The sequence below is a fragment of the Mesoplodon mirus genome, assembly GCF_964341445.2.
Source record: "Mesoplodon mirus genome assembly, chromosome: 15".
Taxonomy (NCBI): Eukaryota; Metazoa; Chordata; class Mammalia; order Artiodactyla; family Ziphiidae; genus Mesoplodon; species Mesoplodon mirus.
In genome coordinates, this window is record NC_138991.1 from 71,301,391 (window position 1) to 71,324,730 (window position 23,340).

At 43.2% G+C, this 23,340-nt stretch overlaps 1 protein-coding gene and 1 pseudogene across 3 annotated transcripts; both read right to left on the reverse strand.

Moving 5' to 3' along the window:
- Positions 1–4,995: 4,995 nt before the first annotated feature.
- On the reverse strand, positions 4,996–6,206 carry LOC309816775 (EEF1A lysine methyltransferase 2-like; annotated as a pseudogene). The gene has a single exon. The product of its transcript is annotated as an EEF1A lysine methyltransferase 2-like (transcript).
- Positions 6,207–12,124: 5,918 nt separating this feature from the next.
- TRMT6 (tRNA methyltransferase 6 non-catalytic subunit) lies at positions 12,125–23,255 on the reverse strand. 2 transcript variants are annotated; one of them, XM_082645698.1, is made up of 12 exons: positions 22,974–23,255; positions 20,302–20,429; positions 18,725–18,834; positions 18,085–18,176; positions 17,872–17,955; positions 17,482–17,606; positions 16,357–16,715; positions 15,882–15,967; positions 15,121–15,223; positions 14,932–15,018; positions 13,374–13,610; positions 12,125–12,295 (listed from the first exon to the last, which is right to left on the reverse strand). In XM_082645698.1, exons 1-11 carry the CDS (start codon positions 23,099–23,101, stop codon positions 13,401–13,403), a joined length of 1,512 nt encoding a protein of 503 aa, XP_082501824.1. In that variant the 5' UTR covers positions 23,102–23,255; the 3' UTR covers positions 12,125–12,295; positions 13,374–13,400. The 2 variants fall into 2 exon arrangements, with proteins under 2 accessions (XP_082501824.1, XP_082501823.1); XM_082645697.1 differs by having other exon boundaries at positions 12,125–13,610.
- Between the last annotated feature and the right edge of the window lie 85 nt (positions 23,256–23,340).

A 23,340-nucleotide genomic window follows, 5' to 3' on the forward strand; every position in this document is an offset into this window, starting at 1 on the left:
AGCTCGCGCGCCTAGAGCCCGTGCTCCACAACAAGAGAAGCCACCACAATGAGAAGCCTGTGCACCGCAACGAAGAGTAGCCCCCACTCACGGCAACTAGAGAAAGCCTGCGCATAGCAACAAAGACCCAACGCAGCCAAAAAAAATAAATTAAAAAAAAAGAATGTGGAGGATATAAAGAGAAAGCGGTCAGGAAAAGACATTGCTCCTTCAGGCTGGAGAAAGATTAAATAGGCTTGAAGAACCTGTTTCAAAAATTATTATAAGACATTACTTTTAAAATCCGATTATCTGGAGAGCTCTGGGAATAGCTGGCCAAGGGTCATTTTTCAGGGCCGAGGAGAGAGCCTGGATAGTGGGAAGAACTCTAGACTGGGAATCACAACATCTGGGGTAGGCCAGACAGTTCCTTGGACCTTCAGGGCCTGTCTCATATCTGCTCTATAAGAAGACAGGGCTCTGGCTCTAAGTAACTGTGTGACTTTGGGCAAGTTACTTTCCCTCTCTGGGCCTCAGATTCATCAGTAAAACAAGGATATCTGTTCCATTGGCTGGTTGTGAGGATGACTGAATTTAAGCAAAACACTCGGAGTAGTGCCCAGTGTAAGGCAATGGTGCAGGAAACAGTGGCTGCTACCATTTTTATGGCTGCAGCTTCTCACAGCAAGACCAACGGACAATAGCACTTCTCCCTTCTTTTACTTGGCATTTCATTCCTCACAGATGGTGGCTTCTACTTGGTTGATTACTCCTGTTTTGGCAGTTCAGGTAAAGAGTTGTCCTCCGGGCATCACCCATGACTTTTATTCATCTGGAAGGCCTGGTTCTCCTCCTCTTTACTAAGTTAAGACTTGCCTGTGATAATTTAGCCAGATTCTGGTCAGGTTAACTCTTGGTGACATACTTCTCCAGGAGAGTGTCAGTTTGTCATATGGAGAGCAAGCCAGTGCGATGAATCAGTGCGATGAATCTGACAGAAAATTGTTCTACATCTGGGCACACACACACTTCTAAAAGGCTGCTTATTGTCTAGGTATTTTTTCCAGCCATGGGATCATGACGGGCTGCTCCCAAAGGCGAGTGGGAAGTGCTAGGGGTCGTGGCTGCTGGAGGCAGTCCTCGTGGGACAAGGAGTTAGGATACAAATATCGTTCCGGTTTCTGGGGGCTGCCATAACAAAGTACCACAAACTGGGTAGTTTAAAACAACAGAAATTTACTCTCTCACAGTTCTGGAGGCCAGAAGTTCAAAATTAAGGTGTTGGCAGGGCTACACTCCCTCCAAAGTCAGGAGAAGAATGTCCTTCCTGCCTCTTCCAGCTTCTGGTGGCCCCAGGCATTCCTTGGCTTGTGGCACCATCATTCCAATCTCTGCCTCCATCTTCTCATGACCATCTTCTTTCTATGACCCTCTCCTCTTCACACAATGTTCTTTTTCTAAAGATACCAGTCGTGTTGGATTAAGGGCCCACCCTACTCCAGTATGAGTAATTACCTCTGCATCAATCCTGTTTCCAAATACGGTCACATTTGGAGGAACTAGGGGTTGGAACTTCAACATATCTTTTTCTGGGGGCAAAATTCAACCCATAACAAGCAGGCCCGCTCCCGCACCCCTCAGGTGGATTAACTCTGAGCCGCATATTCTGTGCCTCCTAGAACTCCCCGGGGGATTGAGCCCCAGGTGCTACAGGTGGCCTACTCTCTAGTGCACCCTTTATGGGCTCTCTTTACCTCTCTGTCCTGCTCCTACTGGTGACCCTACTGGTGTTTCCTGGGGTCACCTCCCAGATAAACCGACTGTCCTCAACTTCTCATCTCAGGGATTGCTTCTGGGAACGCCCAACCTAAGAAACCATTCAACGGCAGGCTCAAACTCGTCTTATGGTAAATAATGTAACCACACGTTGTAATACACTGCAGTTATAATCTCGTGTTACTGTGTCTTGACAGAAGATACTGGGAAATGCTTAACACGTTGCAATACATGCAACGCAATATGTCTCTCCCCTTCTCTACTGCAGTCCAGTAGAAAACAAAATCATTTCCTAAATAAAGAGAATTCAAGGGGCCCAAAATGAATAGGGATTTACTTACTGGATGAGAGAAACACTGCAATGCATCAAGTGCCAGCCTGGCAAGTCAGTCTCTCTCTCTCTCTCTCTCTCTCTCTCTCTCTCTCTCTCTCTCTCTCTCTCACTCTCACACACACACACACACACACACACACACACACACGGTGGGCACTGCTCATGAGGAGAAGCTGCTGGCAGATGGAGCACAGCTCTGCATGGTGCCCCAGGCTCAGAACTGGTTCACACAGCTTCCTCCTGGCCCACTGCCTGGTGAGGCCCTGTGCTCCAGCACAGCTTTTCATCTTACTTTGCTGACACTTCAGGGCAGGGGAATGTGCAGGCACGAATGACCTATCTAGGTTGCAGGAGACATCCAAGAGAATCCCACCTGAGCCGTAGTGCCCAGCAGAGTGCAGTTAGGACCTCTGGGTGCCACCATTTCTTTGAGGAGGAGTCAAGTGATACTTACTCTTTTCTATTTTTTTTTTCCCTCTTTAATCAAAATAATATATGTTGATGGCAAAACATTGAGTGAGTGTTATGAGTTGAATTGTGTGCCTCAAAATGATATGTTGAAGTCCTAATCCCTGGCACCTGTGAACGTGACCTTATCTGGAAACAGAGCTTCTGCAGATGCGATCTGTAATAGTTACGATGGGCTCATTAGGGTGGGCCCATATCCAATAGGAAGAGGGAAATTTAGATACAGACACATACAGAGAAGAATGCCATGTGAAGACAGACATACAGGGAAGAAGTCCATGTGAAGACAGTGGCAGAGACTGGAGTTATGCTGCCACCAGCCAAGAAACGCCTGGGGTCACCAGAAGCTGGAAGAGGCTAGGAAGGATTCCTCCCTAGAACTGTCAGAGGGAGTGTGGCCCTGCTGACACCCTGATTTGGAACTTCTGGCCCCTAGAATTGTGAAATAAATTTCTGTTTTAAGTCACCCAGGTGTGGTACTTTGTTAGGGCGCCCTATGTACCTGATATAATGAGAAACAAATGGCCTCTGCCCCCCTACTCCCAAATCCTTCTGCAGAGGCAGCCATCTATAGTTATTTTACAGTTTTTTTTCTTACTTGAGTATTTAATTGTCACAGTCTCTAATATTTTATCAAGTGATGGGACAGGAGGGGAGAAAGTGTCCTATCATTACAAAATGAAAATCCACAACATACCGTTGTAACATATATAATTGGGAGATCTCAGGTGCTAAATAATTAACTAAATGCAACAATTACTATTTTTAGCTCAGGAGCTAGAAACTTGGACACATAACAGGCCTCAATGAGAAAGTGAAGACCAAAAGGAAGCAGGATGAGCCACATGGACACCTGGGGAAGGACACTTCAGGCGGAGGGAACAGCAGATGCAAAGGCCCTGAAACAGGGATGTGGTTGGCACGTTTGAAGAACAAGCAGGCAGCATGGGGGCCAGTCATAGGGGATGAGGGTAGAGAGGGTGGAAGGGTCCAGATCATGCAGGGCTTTGTAGGTCCTGGTAAGGACTTTGGCTTTAGCTCTTGGAGAATTCTCTGGAGGACTGACATGATTTGCTTTACATGATAACAACACTGCGGCTGCTGGGTTGAGAGAAGGCTGTAGGGGAAGTGAGGGCAGAAACACAGAAACCAGCAAGGAGGCCACTGCAAAACATCCTGGCGGGTCATTGTGATGGCTTGGACCATGGTGGCACTGGGGGTGGGAGAAAGTAGTCACACTCAGGATCTATTTTGGAGGCAGATGGCAGGGAGGGCCGATGGATTTGGTGTGGCAGGAGGGAAAGAGAGGCATCAAAGATGATTCCAAGGTTTCAGTCCTGAGCAACTGGGAAGAGGGGAGGTGGGGAAGGTTGCAGGAGGGACTGGCTTAGAGGGGAGGTATGTGGAACTCAGGTTGGGATTTGTTAAGTTTGAGATGTGACTAGACACCCAGTGGAAGTGTTGAGTAGGGTGTATGGGCCTGGAGCTCAAGGAAGAGGGCGGCTAAAGACACAGTGTGGGAGTCACCATCACAAAGATGGTGTATAAAGCCTCAAAATGGGGTGAGATCACCTAGTGTTATACAAATGAGCCAAAGATGGCCTCTGTATATCTGCCCCAAAGTTGTTTATTTCTTCACTGTAGGCTGAGAACTGTTAGCTCAAAAGCCTGTCAGTGCCAGACTCAAAATTTATACATCCGGGGCTTCCCTGGTGGCGCAGTGGTTGAGAGTCCGCCTTTTGATGCAGGGGACGTGGGTTCGTGCCCCAGTCCGGGAGGATCCTGCATGCCGCAGAGCGGCTGGGCCCATGGGCTGTGGCTGCTGGGCCTGTGTGTCCGGAGCCTGTGCTCCGCAACGGGAGAGGCCACAACAGTGAGAGGCCCGTGTACCATCAAAAAAAAAAAAAAAAAAAAATTCATACATCCATTCGTTTTAAACATAGCCCAAAGGAGCACATTTTTGGACATTCAAGGCCCATCTGCTTTGCATACCTCTGCCAAACTATACTTAGCATCTGCTGGCCATTGATAAGATAGAGCCTTGCGACTACAAGACAGACCTCAATCCTTATAAGCTGTGAGACTCCTGCCCCTTGGACCTCTCTGACTCAGCGACTCCCTGCCGTGCCGCTGAGCGGCATTACCTAGACACCAAAGGCTCCACTCCAACTCCCCTCTCCCTGGGAGTTCTCTTGCCCTCCTCCCCTTGAGTAGCAACCCCCTTGGTGTAGCTTCTGGACAGATTCCTGCTATGAGGAACATTCCTCCCTCCCCACCCTTGCAAACGTGCAGAGCTTCATCATCACCCAATAAAGTAGGAATGCACTCCTGCCACCTCATAGTTCTATCTTTTTCTTTTATCAGTTCCCAAATCCCTTGAACATTCTACACCCAGGCAGCAAGTATAGACAAAAAAAAGGGAAGAGGTGCAGGTACTGAGCCCTGGGGCACACTGATATTTTCCTAAACATTCATCTCAGAGATGAAGAGGAACCAGCAACAGAGATGGAGGAAAAAAAGGCTTAAAAGGAAGCAGGGAACCAGGAGAGGGAAACCGTCACACGGAGAGGGGTCAAATGCTGCCAACAGGTTTAGAGGGCTGAGAAAGAGCTTTGGATTTCACTTTACATCTTTTTTTTTTTCTTGTAAATTCACTTACTGCTTTAAAGTTTTTAACTGTTTCAGCAGTTACAGGAATATTTCTTCTTAAATCAGAAAGAAAAATATTTACATTTTAAATACAAAAAAAACATTTTAATTATTCTTGGTTTACCTCTAAAACCCAAGCACTTACATGCGCATGATTTTTTTTTTTTAAACTAACCTGTTCTATCTATACAACGTGTGCATCCTGTGTGATTACTAAGCATTTATTTACCCTTGGATTTTCTGTGTCAGGTTTACTTTGTTGTGGAGTTTCTTTAAAAAGCTAACTGAATTTGTCCAATAAAAAGTCTCACATTTTTTGGAAGACGAGTGATGCAACACTGTTTCCGGATCTGCCTCCAAAGATGAACTTGGGTGTTGGCAGCTCTTTGAGAAGTTCAAATCCTTCACTGAATTCATTTAGCAATGACTCCTTGGTTAAATTATATTAGGTTATTAGAAAAAAGTCTTTCACTTTTCAACATTCTGGAAAGAGAGTTCACATAATGCTTCACCTTCTCAACTGCACTGTTAGGATCACGGTTTATGGCATCAATAGTCCCTTTGGCATTGCCGGTATGAAATCGAGGCAGCTTTGCAGAAAGATTCAGAAAGTCTTCTACCTTCAACTTAAGAAACCTTCTTTCTCTATAATATTTCTGGAAAGCTGTATCAATTCCAGTCATGTTAGGGAAACCAAATTCTGCCATTTCCGATTTCACTATCAAGTACTGAAGCATCCAGGAGAATCCTGTGTCTTTGCATCTACCTTAGTCGAGCCACACCCTCTTCTCCAAATGAGATTAATCCTGTATCTCCGTATTCTTGGAGAGTTTGCAGTTCTCTCTCACAGATAACAGCATCCCAGTGCTCTTGGGGCCCCAGCCGTTGGGACGAAGCCATCCCCTCTGGGACTGCCCCTCTGACTGTGCCTGGGGCCCCAGCGCCACTGCTCTGTTTGTTCCCCCCACGCTCCGAAATGCTGCCCTCCTGTTCCATTCATCGCTTCACTTAAATCTGTGGTCAGCACACTTTTCCTTAGAGGGCCAGATGGAACATATTTTAGGCTTCGAAGGCCATATGGTCTCTGTCACAACTATTCAGCTTGGCCATAGCAGAAAGCAGCCATGGACAGACAATACTTGAACAAATTAGCCTAGCCGTGTTCCAATAAAACTTCATTTATGGGCACTGCAATTTGAATTTCATGTAATTTTCACATATCACAAAATTATTCTTTTGCTTCCACCTCAACATTTAAAAATGGAAAAACCAGCTTTTAGCTTGAGGCCATACAAAAAAACTGGCAGTGCACCAGATTGGGGCTGTGGGCTGTGGCTTGCTGACACTTGGTTTAAAGCAGGCATATTCTTTCTTATTTTTGTCTCCTCTATTCCTTGAGTCTGTCGCCTTACAGCTACTCTGTGTCACTCACAGGTGATGGAAAAGAACTGTGAGAGGCCACCTTACTTACACTTATTTGTTTGTGGAAAGTACTCCCAGAAGGCAAATGACTTTTCACTCTCACTCCCTCCGCCCTCTGGATGAATTTCTCTACTTTTCCAAGTGTGCTGGTTTAGAATGATAACAACATACAACATATTGAGGCCACCCACATTTTGAAACAAGTTTTCTTTAGTACCTTGTTAACTTTCTGGCAATGTGAAAATGAAATGTCTAAATCTTTCCAGTCCTGTTTTAATATCTCATCTAAATGCCAGAAGCCCAGGTTACTAATGAACTGGAGGGGGGAGTACATCACATTAATTTCCTATTCTTCAAAGATTTTGCACTTCCTCAGAAAGGGTCAAAAAACAGTGGGTGCCTAATAAATGTTAATGGGGGTAATTAACAGCTTATCAGTTGCTCTTCAGGTACTCACATTTCTTGCCATCTGACCTGTATTACATAAGGCCAAGAAAAATCTGTAATTTATTTTACAAAAATTAATACTAGCCCAGAGGCAACATTCTATTTCTAGTAAAGATATCAGATGTAATTGGATCCTTTCTAGCACTAGTTAAACAGAGTCCAAAATCGGGACCATTTAGAACAACATGAATTTTAACAATCAGATTTTTAGGACATGCTTCTTAGTATTTACTATTGCTATTGCAATATTTACAACCAATGCTTTATTTTTTAAAACTAATTTTTATTGTAGTATAGTTGATTTACAATGTTGTGCCAGGTTCTGCTGCACAGCAAAGTGAACCAGTCACACATATACATATAAGCCACTCTTTTTTAGATTCTTTTCCCATATAGGTCACCACAGAGCACTGAGTAGAGTTCCCTGTGCCATAGAGTAGGTTCCTATTAGTCATCCACTTTATATATAGTAGTGTGCATATGTCAGTCCCAATCTCCCAATTCACTCCCCCTTGCCCTTTTCCCCACTGGCAACCATGAGTTGGCCCCCTACGTCTGTGACTCTCTCTCTTGTCCTGCAAACAAGTTCACCTGTACCATTTTCTTAGATTCCATATACAAGCCACATCATATGATATTTGTCTTTCTCTGTCTAATTTATTTCACTGAGCATGACAATCTCCAACAACAAATGCTTTAAAACAAAATGTACACACCTTACTTTTTCTTCAAAAGTTTATACATATTAAAAAAGAATAGGGCTTCCCTGGTGGCGCAGTGGTTGAGAGTCTGCCTGCTGATGCAGGGGACACAGGTTCGTGCCCCGGTCTGGGAAGATCCCACATCCCGCAGAGCAGCTGGGCCCGTGAGCCATGGCCACTGAGCCTGTGCATCCGGAGCCTGTGCTCCGCAACGGAGAGGCCACAACAGTGAGAGGCCCGCGTACCGCAAAAAAAAAAAAAAAAAAAAAAAAAGAATATATTTTTGGCTTTTCCATATACAACCAATAAATGAATGATTACCCATTAAGATCTGGTTCATATGAGGGAATTCCCTGGCGGTCCAGTGGTTAGGGCTCCTAGCTTCCACTGCAGGGGGCCTGGGTTCGATTCCTGGTCGGGGAATTAAGATACCGCAAGCCACGCAGCGCGGCCAAAAAAAAAATCTGCTTCATGTGAGAGAGGGGACCAAGATGGCAACATAGAAGGGTCCTGAACTCCCTCATCCCTCATTCGGATACACCGAACGTACAGCTACACACAGAGCAATCCCCTCTGAGAGAAATCCAGAAACTAGCTGAGGGATTCCTACACATCAGACAGATGAGAAAAGCCACATCAAATCCAGTAAGAGAGGCTGAGACACACTCTCAACTTCATCCTTGGCACGGCACTGTACAGTTGAGAGGGAAATGCCAACCCCAACTCCCAGCCTCTCCCTGAGGAGCACAGGGTTTGGACCACAACAGAGCACCCCAACATTTAAGAGTCCCACTCAAGGAATGAACGGGCCTCCTAAAGACCTAGCTCTGAAAGCCAAGGCGGTTTAGGTCCATGAGACCCACAGGACTGTAGCAAACAAAGTAGCAGTTCTTAATGGCAACCAAACACTTGCTGCTGTGGCCACCCCCCAGGGCTCAGTGCAGAAGTGGCAGAGAACAACACCCACCTCCCAGCCTTTCCCTAAGGGTGTGACTGCACACTTTACAAGCTGCTCCTTGAGCACTAGCCTTCTAATTTAGCACACATGCAGGGACTGGCTGTGATCCAGGGCCACGGGAGTCTATGAGCACTTTCCCTACTTTCCACCTCTGGTTTGCCCCAACATTATCCGATTGCCAACCTCTCTGGAAGGAGCTTGTACGCATGTCTGGCATCCCAGCTGCCACCCAAGAACCCCAAATCTAATAGCCAATGAGAACTGCATTCACGAGTCCCACAGGACTTTTGCAAAGAAGTTTTTATATGGGTGCAGGAGCACCCCCTGCAGCTATACATCTGGGTTCAGTGTAGAGGGAGCAGGCAAAAAATGCTCACCTCCCAGTTTCCCCCTGGAAAGGGCTTAACTACATACTTTCCCAGCTGCTGCCTGAGGATCCACTTCTAATCAGCCTGCATCTAGGTGTTGACAGCAATTCTCCCCTTTGGGATACTGATGGGTCGTGGCACACCCTCAATTACTGGGAGCCACTAAGAACAAAGTCAGGGGTACTTAACAGCTTATCAGTTGCTCATCAAGTAGCTTGGAGATCAGAAAGTCGTGGGAGACAACCAAGAGCTCAGATCAGGCTAATTGATGAGGTTTATCTCCTATTTGAGACCATTCTGTCAAGACTGTGAGAGGTGGCTATTGTATCTAATGTGCAGGCATCAAGACTGAGAGTGAAGGAAAATAAACAGAGGAATATGTTCTAAACAAAAGAACAAGCAAAATCTCCAGAAACAGATCTTCATGAAAGAGATAAGTGATTTACCTGATAGAGTTCAAAATAATGGTCATAAAGATGCCCACCAAGGTCAGGAGAGCAATTCATAAATAAAGGAGAACTTCAAAACAGATAGAAAATATAACTACCAAACAGAATAACTGAATATTGAATAATACAATAACTAAACTGAAAAATTCAACAGAGGGGTTCATAGCAGACTCGGTCAAACAGAAGAAAGGAGCAATGAACTCAAAGACAGTCCAGTGGAATTCATCCAGTCAGAGCAACAAAAAGCAAAAAAGAATGAAAAAGAGTGAACATAGCTCAGGAGACCTGAGACACCATCAAGTGGACCAATATACACATTATAGAGGTCCTAGGAGGAGAGAGAGAAAGAAGCAGAAAGCTTATTCAAAGAAATAATGGCTGAAAAGTTCCCTAACTAACTTGGAAGAAAAAAAAACAGACATCCAGATAAAGGAAACTCAAAGAGTACCAAATAAGATGAACCTATACTGACACACATTATGATTAAATTGTCAAAAGTTAAAGGCAAGGAGAGAGACTTAAAAGCAACAAGAGAAAAGCAACTTGTTACCTACAAGAGAACCCCGTAAGACTACAAGTAGATTTTTCAGCAGAAACTTTACAGGCCAGAAACAAGTGGGATGATATATTCAAAGTGCTGAAAGAAAAAGCTGCCAACCAAGAATACTATATGCAGCAAAGTTGTCCTTCAGAATTGAAGGATAGAATTTTCCAAACAAACAAAAGCTGAAGTTTATCACCACTAGATCAGCCTTACAAGAAATGCTAAAGGGAGTTTTTCAAGCTGAAATGAAAGCTACTAATAAGCTATTTAGTAACATGAGAACATATGAAAGTATAAAATTCACCGACAGAGGTAAAATATATAGTTAAATTCAGAATACGCTAATATTGTAATAGTGGTGGGTAAGTCACTTATAAAGACAAAAGTATTAAAAATAAATATAACTACAATAATTAAGGGACACACAACATGAAAAAGACAAAACATCAAAAATACAAAATGTAGGGGGTGTGTAAAAACGTAGACTTTTTGTATGTGAATATATACCCAAAGAAAATGAAATCAGTATCTTGAAGAGATATTTGCACTCCCGTGTTCATTGCAGCATTATTCACAATAGACAAGATATGGAAACAACCTAAGTGTCCACCAACAGATGAATGGATAAAGATGTGGCATATATATACAATGGAATGTTATTCAGCCACAAGAAAGAGGGAAATCCTGTCACTTGTGACAACATGTATAGACTCTGAGGGCATTATGCTAAGTGAAATAAGCCAAAGACAAATACTGTATGATGTCACTTATATGTGGAATCTAAAAAAATCAAACTCATAGAAACAAAGTAAAATGGTGATTGCCAGGGGCTGGGGGGTGGGGGAAATGGGGAGATACTGGTCACAAGGCACAAACTTTCAGTTGTAAGATGAATACATTCCAGCAATTTGATGTAGAGCATAGTGATTGTAATTAACCATAATTATATACTTGAAAGTTGCTAAGAGAGTACATTTGTAATGTTCTCGCCCCCAACCCAAATGGTATGTCACAGGTGGAGGTGTTAGCTAATGCTGTGGTGGTAATAATTCTGCAATATATAGCTGCATCAAATCAACAATGAACACCTTAAATTTACACAATGTTATGATGTCAATTACAACTCAATAAAACTTCATACAATTTTAAGGTACCTCTATGCTAAAAAATCTTCTAACTGGCACCACTGTATATTTCCAAGTACCCTAATCCAATGGAGAAGTAAGATGGACATTACCTAATGATTTTGTCTTTATTTTTTGATGGCCACTCATTAAAGTGCTATTTCACATAGCTCTCCTGGTGACTGGATGTCTAGTAGTCATAGAATTACCCACTCATGTGCTCCAAAGGTGGATGTCCACTTTATAAACAAGACACTCTTGATGTGTGTGTATATACACAGAAGTGTTTCTCAAGGAGTGGGTCCCGGCCCAGCAGCACTAGAGTCACCTGAAACTTAAAAATGCAAATTTCCTGCCCCATTGCAGACTTAATACTTAGAAACTCAGTGAAGCCCAGCAATCGGTGTTTGAATAAGCCCCCCCAGGGGATTCTGGTGCACACTAAATTTTCAAACCACTGAATTAAATCATCAGTACTCAAAGATGAAGTAAATTACATGAATGAGACAACATAACAAGTAAAGGTTAACTCTGAGTTAACCTGGTGCAAAAGTCCACATGTCAACTCCAGGGGCAGCTATATGGGCGCACAGGGCCTTGGCAGTGCAGACCCCCACAATGAATGGAATGAGTTGGGACTTGAAAACTGGTTGAGTTTCAAGTAGGAGATGGCTCTAACAACAGTGACCAGTGGAGACCAGCCACTACTGAATCTAGTCTGTGCATATATTGTGTTCTCGCTGACCAAACTTGACTGCTTGCATGTGAGTGACAACTGTCCGCAAGGACATGTTCAGTGATGTGCCGATCCAGGCACGCTTTCTTACAAAGACCACGTGTCACAGTCAGCTGAAAGCCAATGAATGCAGCGTCACTGGCAGCGTCATTCATGTAAGTCAGACGGATCACAGTAGGAAACGCTTTTGTTCTTTAAAAGCAATTGGTTTAAGAAAGAGGAATCAGAACTGTAGTTGTTGGTAACCACACTGGCCAGTTTTAGAAGAGTACATGCTATTAGGAAAAAGCAATTTCTTCTTTTTTCTGAGATGCCCCTTGCTGGATGATCTGCATCTATTCTGTAACAACATGAACAATACACACGATGAGCATGTTTAGTGAGCAAGACTCACTCTCAGTGGGCGAGAGCCGTGGCTTCCTCGAAACACTTCTCTTGGCTGCAGATGACCAAATAATTTAATTACACTTTTTCAGAGCTTAGAAAGGCTAACCACTGGTCATGCCAGAGCTCAACAAACCAGCATTAATGATCACCAAAAAAAGGCACTTGAAAATACTGCTGACAAGAAGTGACACTAATGCAATGAGGACTGGTCTAAGCCCTGCACTAAACTTTGTTACAGTTCACATGGACAGTGTGTTCTGTCTCCATGTGGATGTGTGTGCACATATAAATGTACGTACGTATGCGCAGATACCAACATCCATATACATGTGTCTATCTATCTCCGTAAGCCTCTGGGGAGGGAAAAAGACATTTCTGTTTCATTTAGTAGTACACAAAAATTCTAGTCACTTTATTTGGAACAAAGGATGAGAGGACTGGCAAATTAATTCCAAAAAGTACCCTACAACACCTTTCTACTGATAAAAACAGCAGTAAAATAAATACTCAGATCTTTTCTAGGTCATCAACTATCAAAACAATAAAACATAAAACATTTCGAAGTTTATTCCACTGGAGGGAAAAGGGTGGACAGTTTTGGTACTGTAAGTCTCACACACATTCATATTGCTTAGGTTGAAGAGAACATAATGAACAGAGGAAATTTCTTCCACAGATTCCTCCGTTTCAGTACTCAAGTTTCACTGATGGTGTGTGATGCCACTTGGCTTAACATATAAACAAAGTTTTGTATAAATATATTTCTCTGATCTCTAAATTCTCAAGATATTTGCACAGAGCACTAAAAGTACTTAGAGGATTTCTGTGAAATAAACACAACTGGCCATATACCAGTCTACTGCTTACCCCAGGCTTGGGTATTCTGGCTCGAGGTTTTGACAGACAGAACCAATCTTGTGTCAGAGGTGGACAAAAGGCTTACCTGTCCTTCCCACGAACAGGGGTATAGACATGTTCTCATTCTTAGGATATGAAAACACAATTAGCAATGGCATTTAAAGTTTACTTACTAACTGCATAATGTCTGAGAACAAAACTCAAAGCAATTTTTGAAAGGCTGAGTCAGACTCTGGGCACTTCCGTTTTTTAGCTGCTGGCTCTTCAGTCTTGTGTGATTCTAAAGTGCTGGTGCTGGATTTGAGACCGGGGTCTGCTTTAAGGTTGTCCATGGCAACAGTGAAGCCTGAGAGAAGGTATCCCCCACCTCCGCTCATCAGTAGTTTGGGATGACTTCGATCTGGCAAAACCTAATCAAGACAGAAAGACAGACATTCATGTTTTCCTAAGCAGATAAAGCCATGTTAACAATACACATGCCAGAAACGAACATTTAAATGACACAGATTTGCCTGAAGAGAGACCAATTGAATCAGACCAATTCCTAAAGAGGTCCGTCTTTCACACGACAGTGCAGATAAAAGCGTAGAAATTGGTTTAAGTGATTTTCTTTTGAAATATAAAACTGAAACCATTTCTCTTAAACCTGAAGCAAGTTTCTGGTGGTGAAAGGGCAACTGGTTTGTGTAGTGCTCTGGGCCTGGTTTTCTCCCTCTTTCTTCATGGTCAACAGTGGAGCTGGGTCCATGGAGAAGTAGCTACTGGACATACATCCAGAGCCTTCTTTCTCCAACACTCTATTAATTCTGTCAAAAATTCTTCTCTCCTGTTCCCAGAGCTAAATAAGATGACTACCAAGAAGCACAGGGTTTCCCAGGTCTGCAGAGTGTCCTGGATTAAGTAAGATGTCCAGGAAGCAGGGCAGGGCCTGTGACAGCCATGGAGGTGCACCCCCAGATCTCTAAGAGGGAACTGGCTGTGAGCTGAAGCAATAGAATGCCTCTAGCTGCTGCTTCTTTGAGATTCACACCCAGGGAGGCTATTCCAAGTTGATAACTGAGCATGGGTACCACAACTAGACCATTTCTGTCCAACACAGGACTCCTGTAATGGGCAATTTTTGCTCTGGGGTTCCTCATCATCCTGGCTGAGACTTTCTCAGAGCAGCACTGCATGCTTTTCCTCCCCTCCCCTCCTTCCTCCCACTTTTCATAGGCATCAGACCTGTATCACGGTCTGACAGCTCTCCCTGCCTAATCCTGCTCCCTCTTGTCTTATCTTTCACAGGCATTTCTCTTACACTTTTAATTCTATCTTCGCATATACATTCCAGAGGACATGAACTGACACGGAGCCCACCAGGACCTCTCGAACACTTGTTGCAAAGACATCCCAGCAGAAAGGAAAGGGTCACTTTCTTGTTAGCCTAGGGATTTTGCTATTATCAGTTATTCCCTCTACAGTGATCTCAAGGCCTTGGGGAAACATGAACCATAGTTGTTTGCATTTTAAATGTCTCTGGACTCGGGTATCTGAGTAATAGACCATGACGTGAAAAAAGAAAAAAGGGTCCGGAAAGGTCAGGGCACTTTCTCTGAGTTATAGACGTGAGACTCTTTCATCTCTATAGATAGAAACAGGGAGATCCCTAATTAACAGCTTCTGGCACTACTGTGCAGAGCCAGCGACCCAGGAGAGCAGCTCCCAAGGACTGGCTGTGAGCACACATACCTGGTAATTTCTGAGCCAGGTTTCAGACAGCCTGAGATTGATGACCCCTCCTCTTTCCCGCAGTTTTGTGTAGCATTCCAACAGAGGCTAAAGGCATAAACAGAGTTCTGTTAATAATTATTTTAAGGGTGCAATTTGAGAATCAACATTCAGATGCAAGAATTCTTGTCCACTCTGTTTCAGTATTACCTCTTTATATTGACAGTAGACCACAAATGGCCTTGAAGGAGCCACAAAGTCCAGCAAAGACAGCAGCAGTGGAGTGGGATGGAAACGACTAGCTACAATTAAACTGCAAGGAAAATGTTAGACAAATTATTTCTCTATGTCCCCAAAGCAGAGCATAGGTTTTAAAATGCATTTAAAATATCACGTATTTATTTGCATGACTCACACAAGGAAGCACTTTAAATACAACATTCTAGAGAGTCCAACAATAAAATCACGAGCTATTACTTTCTAGGAAACACAAACTGGATTATAAACTCTCATGGTGATTGGCAACTCCAAGCGGCCAACTTAGAGTTGGCAACTCTGATGACAGTCTTGATTTAAAAAAAAAAAAAAAAAATCTGGAAGCAAATCCAACACTGTAATACTGGCTTTGCAGATACCTGAATCTGCCTTTCCTGTCAGGTTTTCCTTAGCCCATGCCCTTAGGCAGTATCACATCACCTGGAATGCCCCCCAACCTGCACCTAGCGGGACTACACAGCCCAATCTGATGTGCCATCATTGGAGAAATCTCAATTTCTTCTAAAACTCTGAAAGCAGCATAATCAATTTCCCATCTCTGCCAGATGCAGCCTCCTTTCTTTAAAAACCCAGGACAGGATCATCGTGTTTGCCCTCATTACAACCGAAATAGACAAGCAGACAGAAAATGCTAATCTGCTTGAAGCAGGGCCCACGAGCACCAAGGTGTCGGCTGTGTTCTTTCATCAACACACCCGTCTGCGTTTCTTTCACTCAGCAGAGCAGCAGCCTCTAAACGTCTTTTCTTCTGCTCTTCTTGTCTCCTCTGCTTTTCCTGAATCTTCAAGAAGAAAAATAAGATACCAACATACTGAGGTCATTCAGTCGGGTTTATGGAAACACTGGTCTGTCAAAACATTTTAATAATATTTATCAACTTGGACTAAGGCAACAGGAGGAGATCATTTATAAGGAAGCTGAAAACACGTAAGAGAGCCCTTTGGTTATAAAACTACCATGCAGCCACCTATACAATGCTTCTGTATCCTAAAGCTCCATCCCAAAGATTAAATCACACGTGTGTACACTCACACACACTTTTTCTCTGTTTTGATATTTGTTACCTTGGAAGCTGATGCTCCAAAGCCAAATCAAATCTCAGGGCTTACATGAAGTTAAATGAAGCCTGAGGAAGATACTGAGGGTAGTGGGAACTCTTAACATTCTTACATAATCCTTTTTGCTTCCTCTCTCTTTAGGCTCCTTATAGTCTGGATTTTGAGAGACAATTTCCATTGTTTCTTGTTCTTCTGGGTGATTGCTCTCTGGGGCCTCTGGCATGCTGTCTTCGTTCTCTTGTTCTGAAGTCTGTTTTTCCTCCAGTGTGCCATTACTTTCTTCAACCGAAGCACTGTCTTTTGGCTCTGAAGATAACATCTCAGCAGAAAATGTTCCATTTAAGAGACTGTCCACTTGATTGAGGGGGAATTCATAAAGACCACTGAGGAAAGATTTTGGAAATCCAAAACATGCTGTTGCTGCCCGAACAGGTCCACCTCCAGGGTACAGCTGAATAATGGAGCCAAAACCTGAACAGACAAAAGAAACAAATATCTGCTCAATGGAGGCAGCTCTAGACTATGCAACCCTTGGGGTACTCCACAGTAAGGAGACTGAAGGTCTCTCTGCTTTACGCTGTTCAGAGGTTGAAGGTGATGCAGCTCCTCTGGGGGTCCATCTGGAGTCCATGCGTATTCCCAATGGGGGTAACAGAATTCCAGACAGGTACACAGGAAGTCTTAAAGAAGTGTACCCCCCTTGACACTACAGTAAAACCCTGTGATCATATAAATTTTGTATGTCACATGATTGGTGATTGGTTCTCAGCATCCCCCAAGTCCAATCTTTAAACAGGGTAGTTAGAAGCTCTTATCTTCAACAGGGTCATAAAAAGGGCAGACAAATCAGGCTGTGTTGTACTCTTCTAGTACAGAATACATCCCTAGTATTCTTCCCACCCTATACTCTCAATTCAGGCCGGTAAAATGAGCACCAGCTATCCAACAGTTTAACTGAAATCACGGTCCTGGAGGTCCTAGCCAGTCACAGGCTTCAGAACCATCCCCACTGACACAGAAGCTGGAAAGGACACTGCGTCGGGAGTGCCAGCACAGCTCAGGCTGGGAGCTGTGGGCTACGGAGGAAGGTCCCAGAGACTGGAGCTGTGCAGGCACACCCAAGTCATTTCATTCGCTTCCAGTAACTCAACCTCACTTTCCATGAGTTTGAGTTTTTTAGACCCCTCGTCTCAAATCATGGTAGGTTTTTAATGAACGTGAAAACGTTAAATCTTACCTCCCATTCGTTCCATTATTGCACCCAGCACCAAGCCTGCACATGTTTCCATCACAATCATTTTATTGCCAGCACGGATATTTCCCAACGTCAGCATCTGGGCTAGTGTATCGTATCTCATGTGGCTAAGGAAAAAAAATGATTCATTCATTTATAGCTGAGCAAAGTCTGCTATTTTAATCATAATTTTTCAAGTTCTGTTTGTTTCATAAAAATGGTGTTGATAAGATTATTGATTGCTTTGGAGGCAATAGTAAAAAAGGACTTACAATTTATGAAGTAGGAGGACACTTTATGCAGATGAGCAAGATTTTCATTTTACTTAAAATCATGACTTTCTTAAAGATATACTTTCCCCCAATTATACTTTTGAAAGGAAACAAAGCGTACTTAATTTTTCCAGGTTCTCTTGCATAATACATAACTGAAAGAATGCGGGTGGATGGCTTCACAACAGTAATCATGGCTTCATATCTGGGGAAGGAAAAACAGAACATCAATTTTAAAAAGCTAGTTTAAAAATATTTTATTTTTAATAGTATATTTTATTAATCTATAAAAAGATTTTATATTTTCATCCTTTTAAAAACAAAAATTACTTACTTCTTTTTCTTCTTTTTTATATATTTATCTTGAGCAAATTCTGTCTTGTCTCGGAATGTTGTACTATTTTCAATTAATTGCTGAACTATTTCCTACAAGAAAAGGAGCAAGCAGATTTCCTGAAACTTTATTTTCACAGCACAGATACTTCAAAGGTTTCTTACCCCAGAATGTATCCAAAGGTCTGATTCTCCAGGCCCTTTTCCACAGAAGTCCAAATGGGTGAACTTTGTATTTTTATACTCTATCTAGAATTTGTATTAAAATGTAAGTACTTTAAACTCCATTTAAATCAAAGTAAAAGAACAGACATACAATAAAGGGAGAAGAGAGGTAAAGAAAACTGTCAGTCCTGAAGACACTGGCTGAAAACGTTACTGAAAGTGAACAAAGTTAAGCTCTGAGATGCACTAAGTTATCAAATTCTCTTTTGCTAACACTATTAGTAATGTCATCCACTTACATTCCTGCCTATAAGAAACAATATCTTTGATATACTGAATTGCATATACACTTCAAGCTATTTTTAACAGAAGTGTACAGTATTTTTACATTTTACCTTAGGAGAAGTCTGCTTTAAAATGCAAGCAATCTCCTAAATACCAAATGAAAACAAAAAAAAAAGTCCTTTGAATTTTACCTCGCCTTTAATGCCTTTGTCCTTTAAAGCTTTTATGTCATCTTGAGTAAGTTTCTGAGATTTCCCATCATCGATTATATTTCGATTATCAGTGCCCGCTTCTTTGGTCTCTAAGGAAGAAAATTGCTCTATGACATGTATGATCTGAAATTATTTAAAAATCTTTCCTATTCTAAGTTCGTATCCACATCCAGCCCATCAGCCACTTGAATCTGGCCTTCCAGTTCCACTGCCCCCACCCCAATCCACTATCCTTTCTTGTCACGCCTACCCCAAGCCACTCACTCATATTCTTGTTCCCACTCTTGTCCCCTTACAATCTACGTGACACCAAAGTTCTCTTTTTAAAATGCAAATTGGCTCATCTATTCCAACGCACAAACCCACAGTGGCTTCCAGTAGCAATTCAAAGACGACCCGCAAGGTTGTATATGACCTGGCCCCTGGCTACCTTTCCAGGGCTCATTTCTCAACCCCTGTACTCAGCCACATTGCCCTTCTTTCTGTTCCTTAGACACAGCAGCATGGTCTCAATGCGGGGCTTTGGCACTTGCTGCTCCCTCTGTCTGGAATGCTCTCGTGACATCTCCAAGTGGGTGGATCCTTTCCATCACTCAGGGCTGAGCTCACCATCTCAGACAAGTTTCACATCTTTCAATCAGCCTTCAGTACACCTCCCTGCTCTATCATCTGCACAGCACACATCACCATCTGAAATTATGCTGTTTGCTTATTTTTGGTGTTCCCCACTGCTAAATAAATTTTATGGGATAGTCTATCTAAGGAACTGCTGAAATTGCACTGCTTAATCATGTCTAGAACATATCTGGTGCTTAATAAAAACATGAATGTTGATTTAAAAGTAATTAATAAACTGGTTTGAACCAGAACTTCAATAGTGTTTTAATTATTTAATTTTAATAATTAAGTATTTTAATTTTATTAATAAAATATTTAAGCACATTTATTTTGATAAAACTTTAAGTATTTAATTTTAATTAACAATAATACTAAAATTATGGGGTCGTTACTCTAACAGGCAAGGCACTGTTAAGAACTTCCTCTGTGTCATATGATTGAACACTCACCACAGCTTGGGCATTAAACGTATTTATGGCCCTATTTTACCGATGAGAATATAAAACTTAGAGAAACCAAATAACTAGGTCAAGGTTACAAAGTAAGTGATGAAGCTGGAACTTAAACCTAGTCAGTTGAATTCAAAGCCAGACCTCTTATCCTTACCCTATATGTTAACTACCTCAAGAGCTGGTAACTTCTAGACACCAACAGGGCTCCACACCCACTCTTACAATGAAGCTGCAAGGATTCATGGCATCAAATACCTGGCCCAAGGTCGAAGAGCTGGTTAATGATGGGCAGGAGTCAGAACCCAGGTATCTCAAGGCCAAAGGCAGACCCTAATTAATTCCACCAAGCTACAGTTCTTAGATTATGAGTTTAGATTTCTTTGGGGACAGCCTGGGCTAGCATTCTAGAATTAATTCGAGTTGACAGGTTTCTGAGTAGCCAGCTCAAGAGCATCTATTTCATACATCCTAAGTAGTACAGTGCACCTGAAGTAGGCTCTTCCTTCTTCTTCTTAGGCTGAAGACTTCCTCCACTGGTTACTTCAAATGTGGTTCCATAACTATGGCCAATGACGTTATCCAGATAGAACCACTGTTTTTCAAAAGTTACTTTTCTGGGGAAGAAATGCAATCAATTAGCTGAATCTCATTTGTATTCAGTATAGGGAAGATTTGTTCAATCTAGGTTATTTCATAATCAGTCTCCCTAAAGGATGATCAGCAGCATTATCTCTGACCATGAACCGACAAATGAACTAGAGAGGATTGGGTTGGGGCCAGAAACACAAAACACTGCACAAAATTAATAAAGAAGGCACAAAAACACTGAATTTGGAATGAGAAACAAGGACAGAAGACATTCCTCTTCTGAGGCATTGGTCTGGCTCCAATTTGCACTGTCTGACAGGATGTCCAAACTCGCAGACTTCGGATTTCCTGAGCAGCAAGATTGCCATGCCACTGAGACACACACTGTGACGCCTCTTGTAACTTACACAAGAAAATCTCAAAACTGAACAATCATTGAGATGACAGGGATTTAACAAATTCCCTGGCCTAACTGGCCATTTTCTTTGAAAATCATCCAGTAAAAGCAAATATTTACATATGAACATTACTGACAATCTACACATGTGTAAACAGTACCTAACACTGATGAGGCTCTACTGAGGCCCAGGCAAATCTTAGCTTTTCCCATTACCCAGATTTTTATCTTCTTACAATTTAAAAGGGAAATCCCATAAAAACAAAAAAAACTTTCCTTTCAAAAGACAAAAACTAACACCCACCGAGTGTCGATCAGGGGTTAGGTAGTATGTGCCTGGTGTTTCATACTTTTTGATTTAATTCTCAATTAAGTAATCCTGGGACACAGCTCTTTCCAGATGAGCAAACTTGAAACTGAGGGAAAAGTGTCTTGCCCAAGATTCAGTTACACACTAGGAGCTGGGATTCAAATCCAAGTCTGCCTGACCTAAAAGCCTGGTTCTTTCCACTGCACCACACGGTCTATCCAGCAAAGAACAAATGGATCTCAGGAAGCCCTGCTTAGCTTCAGGACATGGCCCATATCAACAGAACTCTGCATTCTGAAAGATGTACACTGGTTAATTTTCTTTATGCCCCATCCTACACCTTCTCTTTCTTTCTCTGTGCCCCAAGAGGCCAACCATAACAGAATGCACAGACCGCATCACACAGGCTCCCTTGCTGAAGGCTTCCTACAATTCTAGACCCTTGGATGTATCACCAGTCTCTACTGGTTCTCTAAACCTTGTCACATCTCTGTATGTGTATGTGTCACATCTTCATTAAGTCTCCTTACTTGAACCACCTGAGTGAATTTCTCCAAGATCCTAAGTATCCAGACAGGGCCAATTCTTGCTCTTTGCTGGCTCCTCAGTGATTAACACATAACAGACACTCTAATTATTTGCTGACATGAATCCCCTCAGAGAAGCTGAAACTCAGCTCAGCCCAGATGTGTACCCTCCCCCACCTCATCCTTAGAGTAGCCCAGTGCTAGCAAAACACTGTGTCTGAGCTGGGTTGGGTTTACCCCCTGGCAGCTGGTCTGATATGCAAAGAAGGGTGTGTCACTCAAACTGATTGGCCTGACAAGAGGTCACTGCCCTAGTCAGGAAAGTGGGACCCAGTCAGAAGGACATGGAGCCACACCTTCCTTGGGGAAGAGGGGGATGTGCAGAGTCTGCTCACAGAGGCAGGATTGCTTCTGCCCAACCAGATGAGTGCAGCCCAGAGGAAACAGTGAAGGGAGAGTCTGGCCTGGGATGTAGTTGAGCTCAAAGAGTCGTTTTCTAAACAAAATGGAAACTAATGCTATGGCTTCTGCCAAGAAAACTGATGAAAAGTGTTTCAAAATAAATGTCTAAAGAATACTTTTTAGAAATAAAGATGTTACTGTCTGTCTCCTTGGGAATGAAAAGCTCTTATCTAAAAGAGCACATTTGTAAGAAGCAAACTCAAACAACCACATCTCACGATCAAGCAACTTAAAAGGACAATACGAGAAAGAAAAACCAAAGGTTCATCTGCACATGGAATCGTTCATCGAACGTATAACCTAAGGACTTTGCTGCACTGCTATACTTCAATTAAAAAGCTTAAATAATTCGTATTAGCACTTTACACATTTCTAATCAGAAATTCTGAAAAGCAAAAAGCCCTGGTTTCAAGAATACAAAATAAAGTTGTGATGAGGGGGGCTCTGGAAAGCAAGAATGAGACTAGAGGGTGAAGGGTGGGTTCTGTGAGAAGACAGGAAAAAATAACTCAAAACCTGGGGCAAGAACCCCAGGACAGGGGGTGGGATGAGGGCCTGGAGAGAGGGGCGGAGCACCTGAGGGCCAAGAATGGGAAAAGGACCCTGGAAAGAGTAAGTGAGATGCTTAAGATAGAGGGCCAGTATGAGATCACGGAGGCGAGTTCTGTAGGAAGACAGAAGGAGTGAGGGAGATCTCGAGGGCCAAGGATGGGATCCTGGGGGCAAAGGTCTCTGTGGGAAGATCCAAGAGGAGATAACGAGGGAGAGGATTGGGAATCCAGAATGGATTGGGAATCCAAGAATGGAACCCTGGAGGGAGAGGGTGTCTAGAACATGGGGGCGGAGAACCCCTAAGGCCAGCGACCCGACTTACTTTCTCCGCTGGACTTGCACTGCTTTAAACACATCTTCCCGTTTCAGCACCACGAAGTCGCCGTCGTGGATGCGGTGGTCCCCGGGATGCGGTGGCCGTGGGCCCGGTTGCTCCTCAGAGCCCTCCATGACGCTCAGCCGGTCTCCGAGCTCCGCAGCTTCTCTCCACTTCCCCGCGCTCTGCCCGGTGCCCTGGGGTGCAGCCGCCGGCAGCCTCACCTCCCACAAATCAAGAGGACTCAAAGCCCTCCGACCGGCACCGCCCCCACGTGCCGCGCGCCGCTTCCGCTTTCCGGTAAGAACCTCAGGGCAGCTTCCGGGAGCCCCAAGGCTTCCGTCAGGCCGATCTCTTTGATTGGCTGCCCTCC

Bases quoted from the DNA above. Each gene is read 5' to 3' on its own strand.
- TRMT6 (XM_082645698.1), bottom strand. From the start codon at position 23,101: ATGGAGGGCTCTGAGGAGCAACCGGGCCCACGGCCACCGCATCCCGGG. The intron at 17,607-17,871 runs GTACGCTTTGTT...TTTTTTCCTTAG, and splicing joins AGAGAACCTGGAAAAATTAA to CCACATGAGATACGATACAC. The intron at 13,611-14,931 runs GTATGTGTGCTC...TGTCTTGATTAG, and splicing joins CCTGGCTCAGAAATTACCAG to GTTTTGCCAGATCGAAGTCA.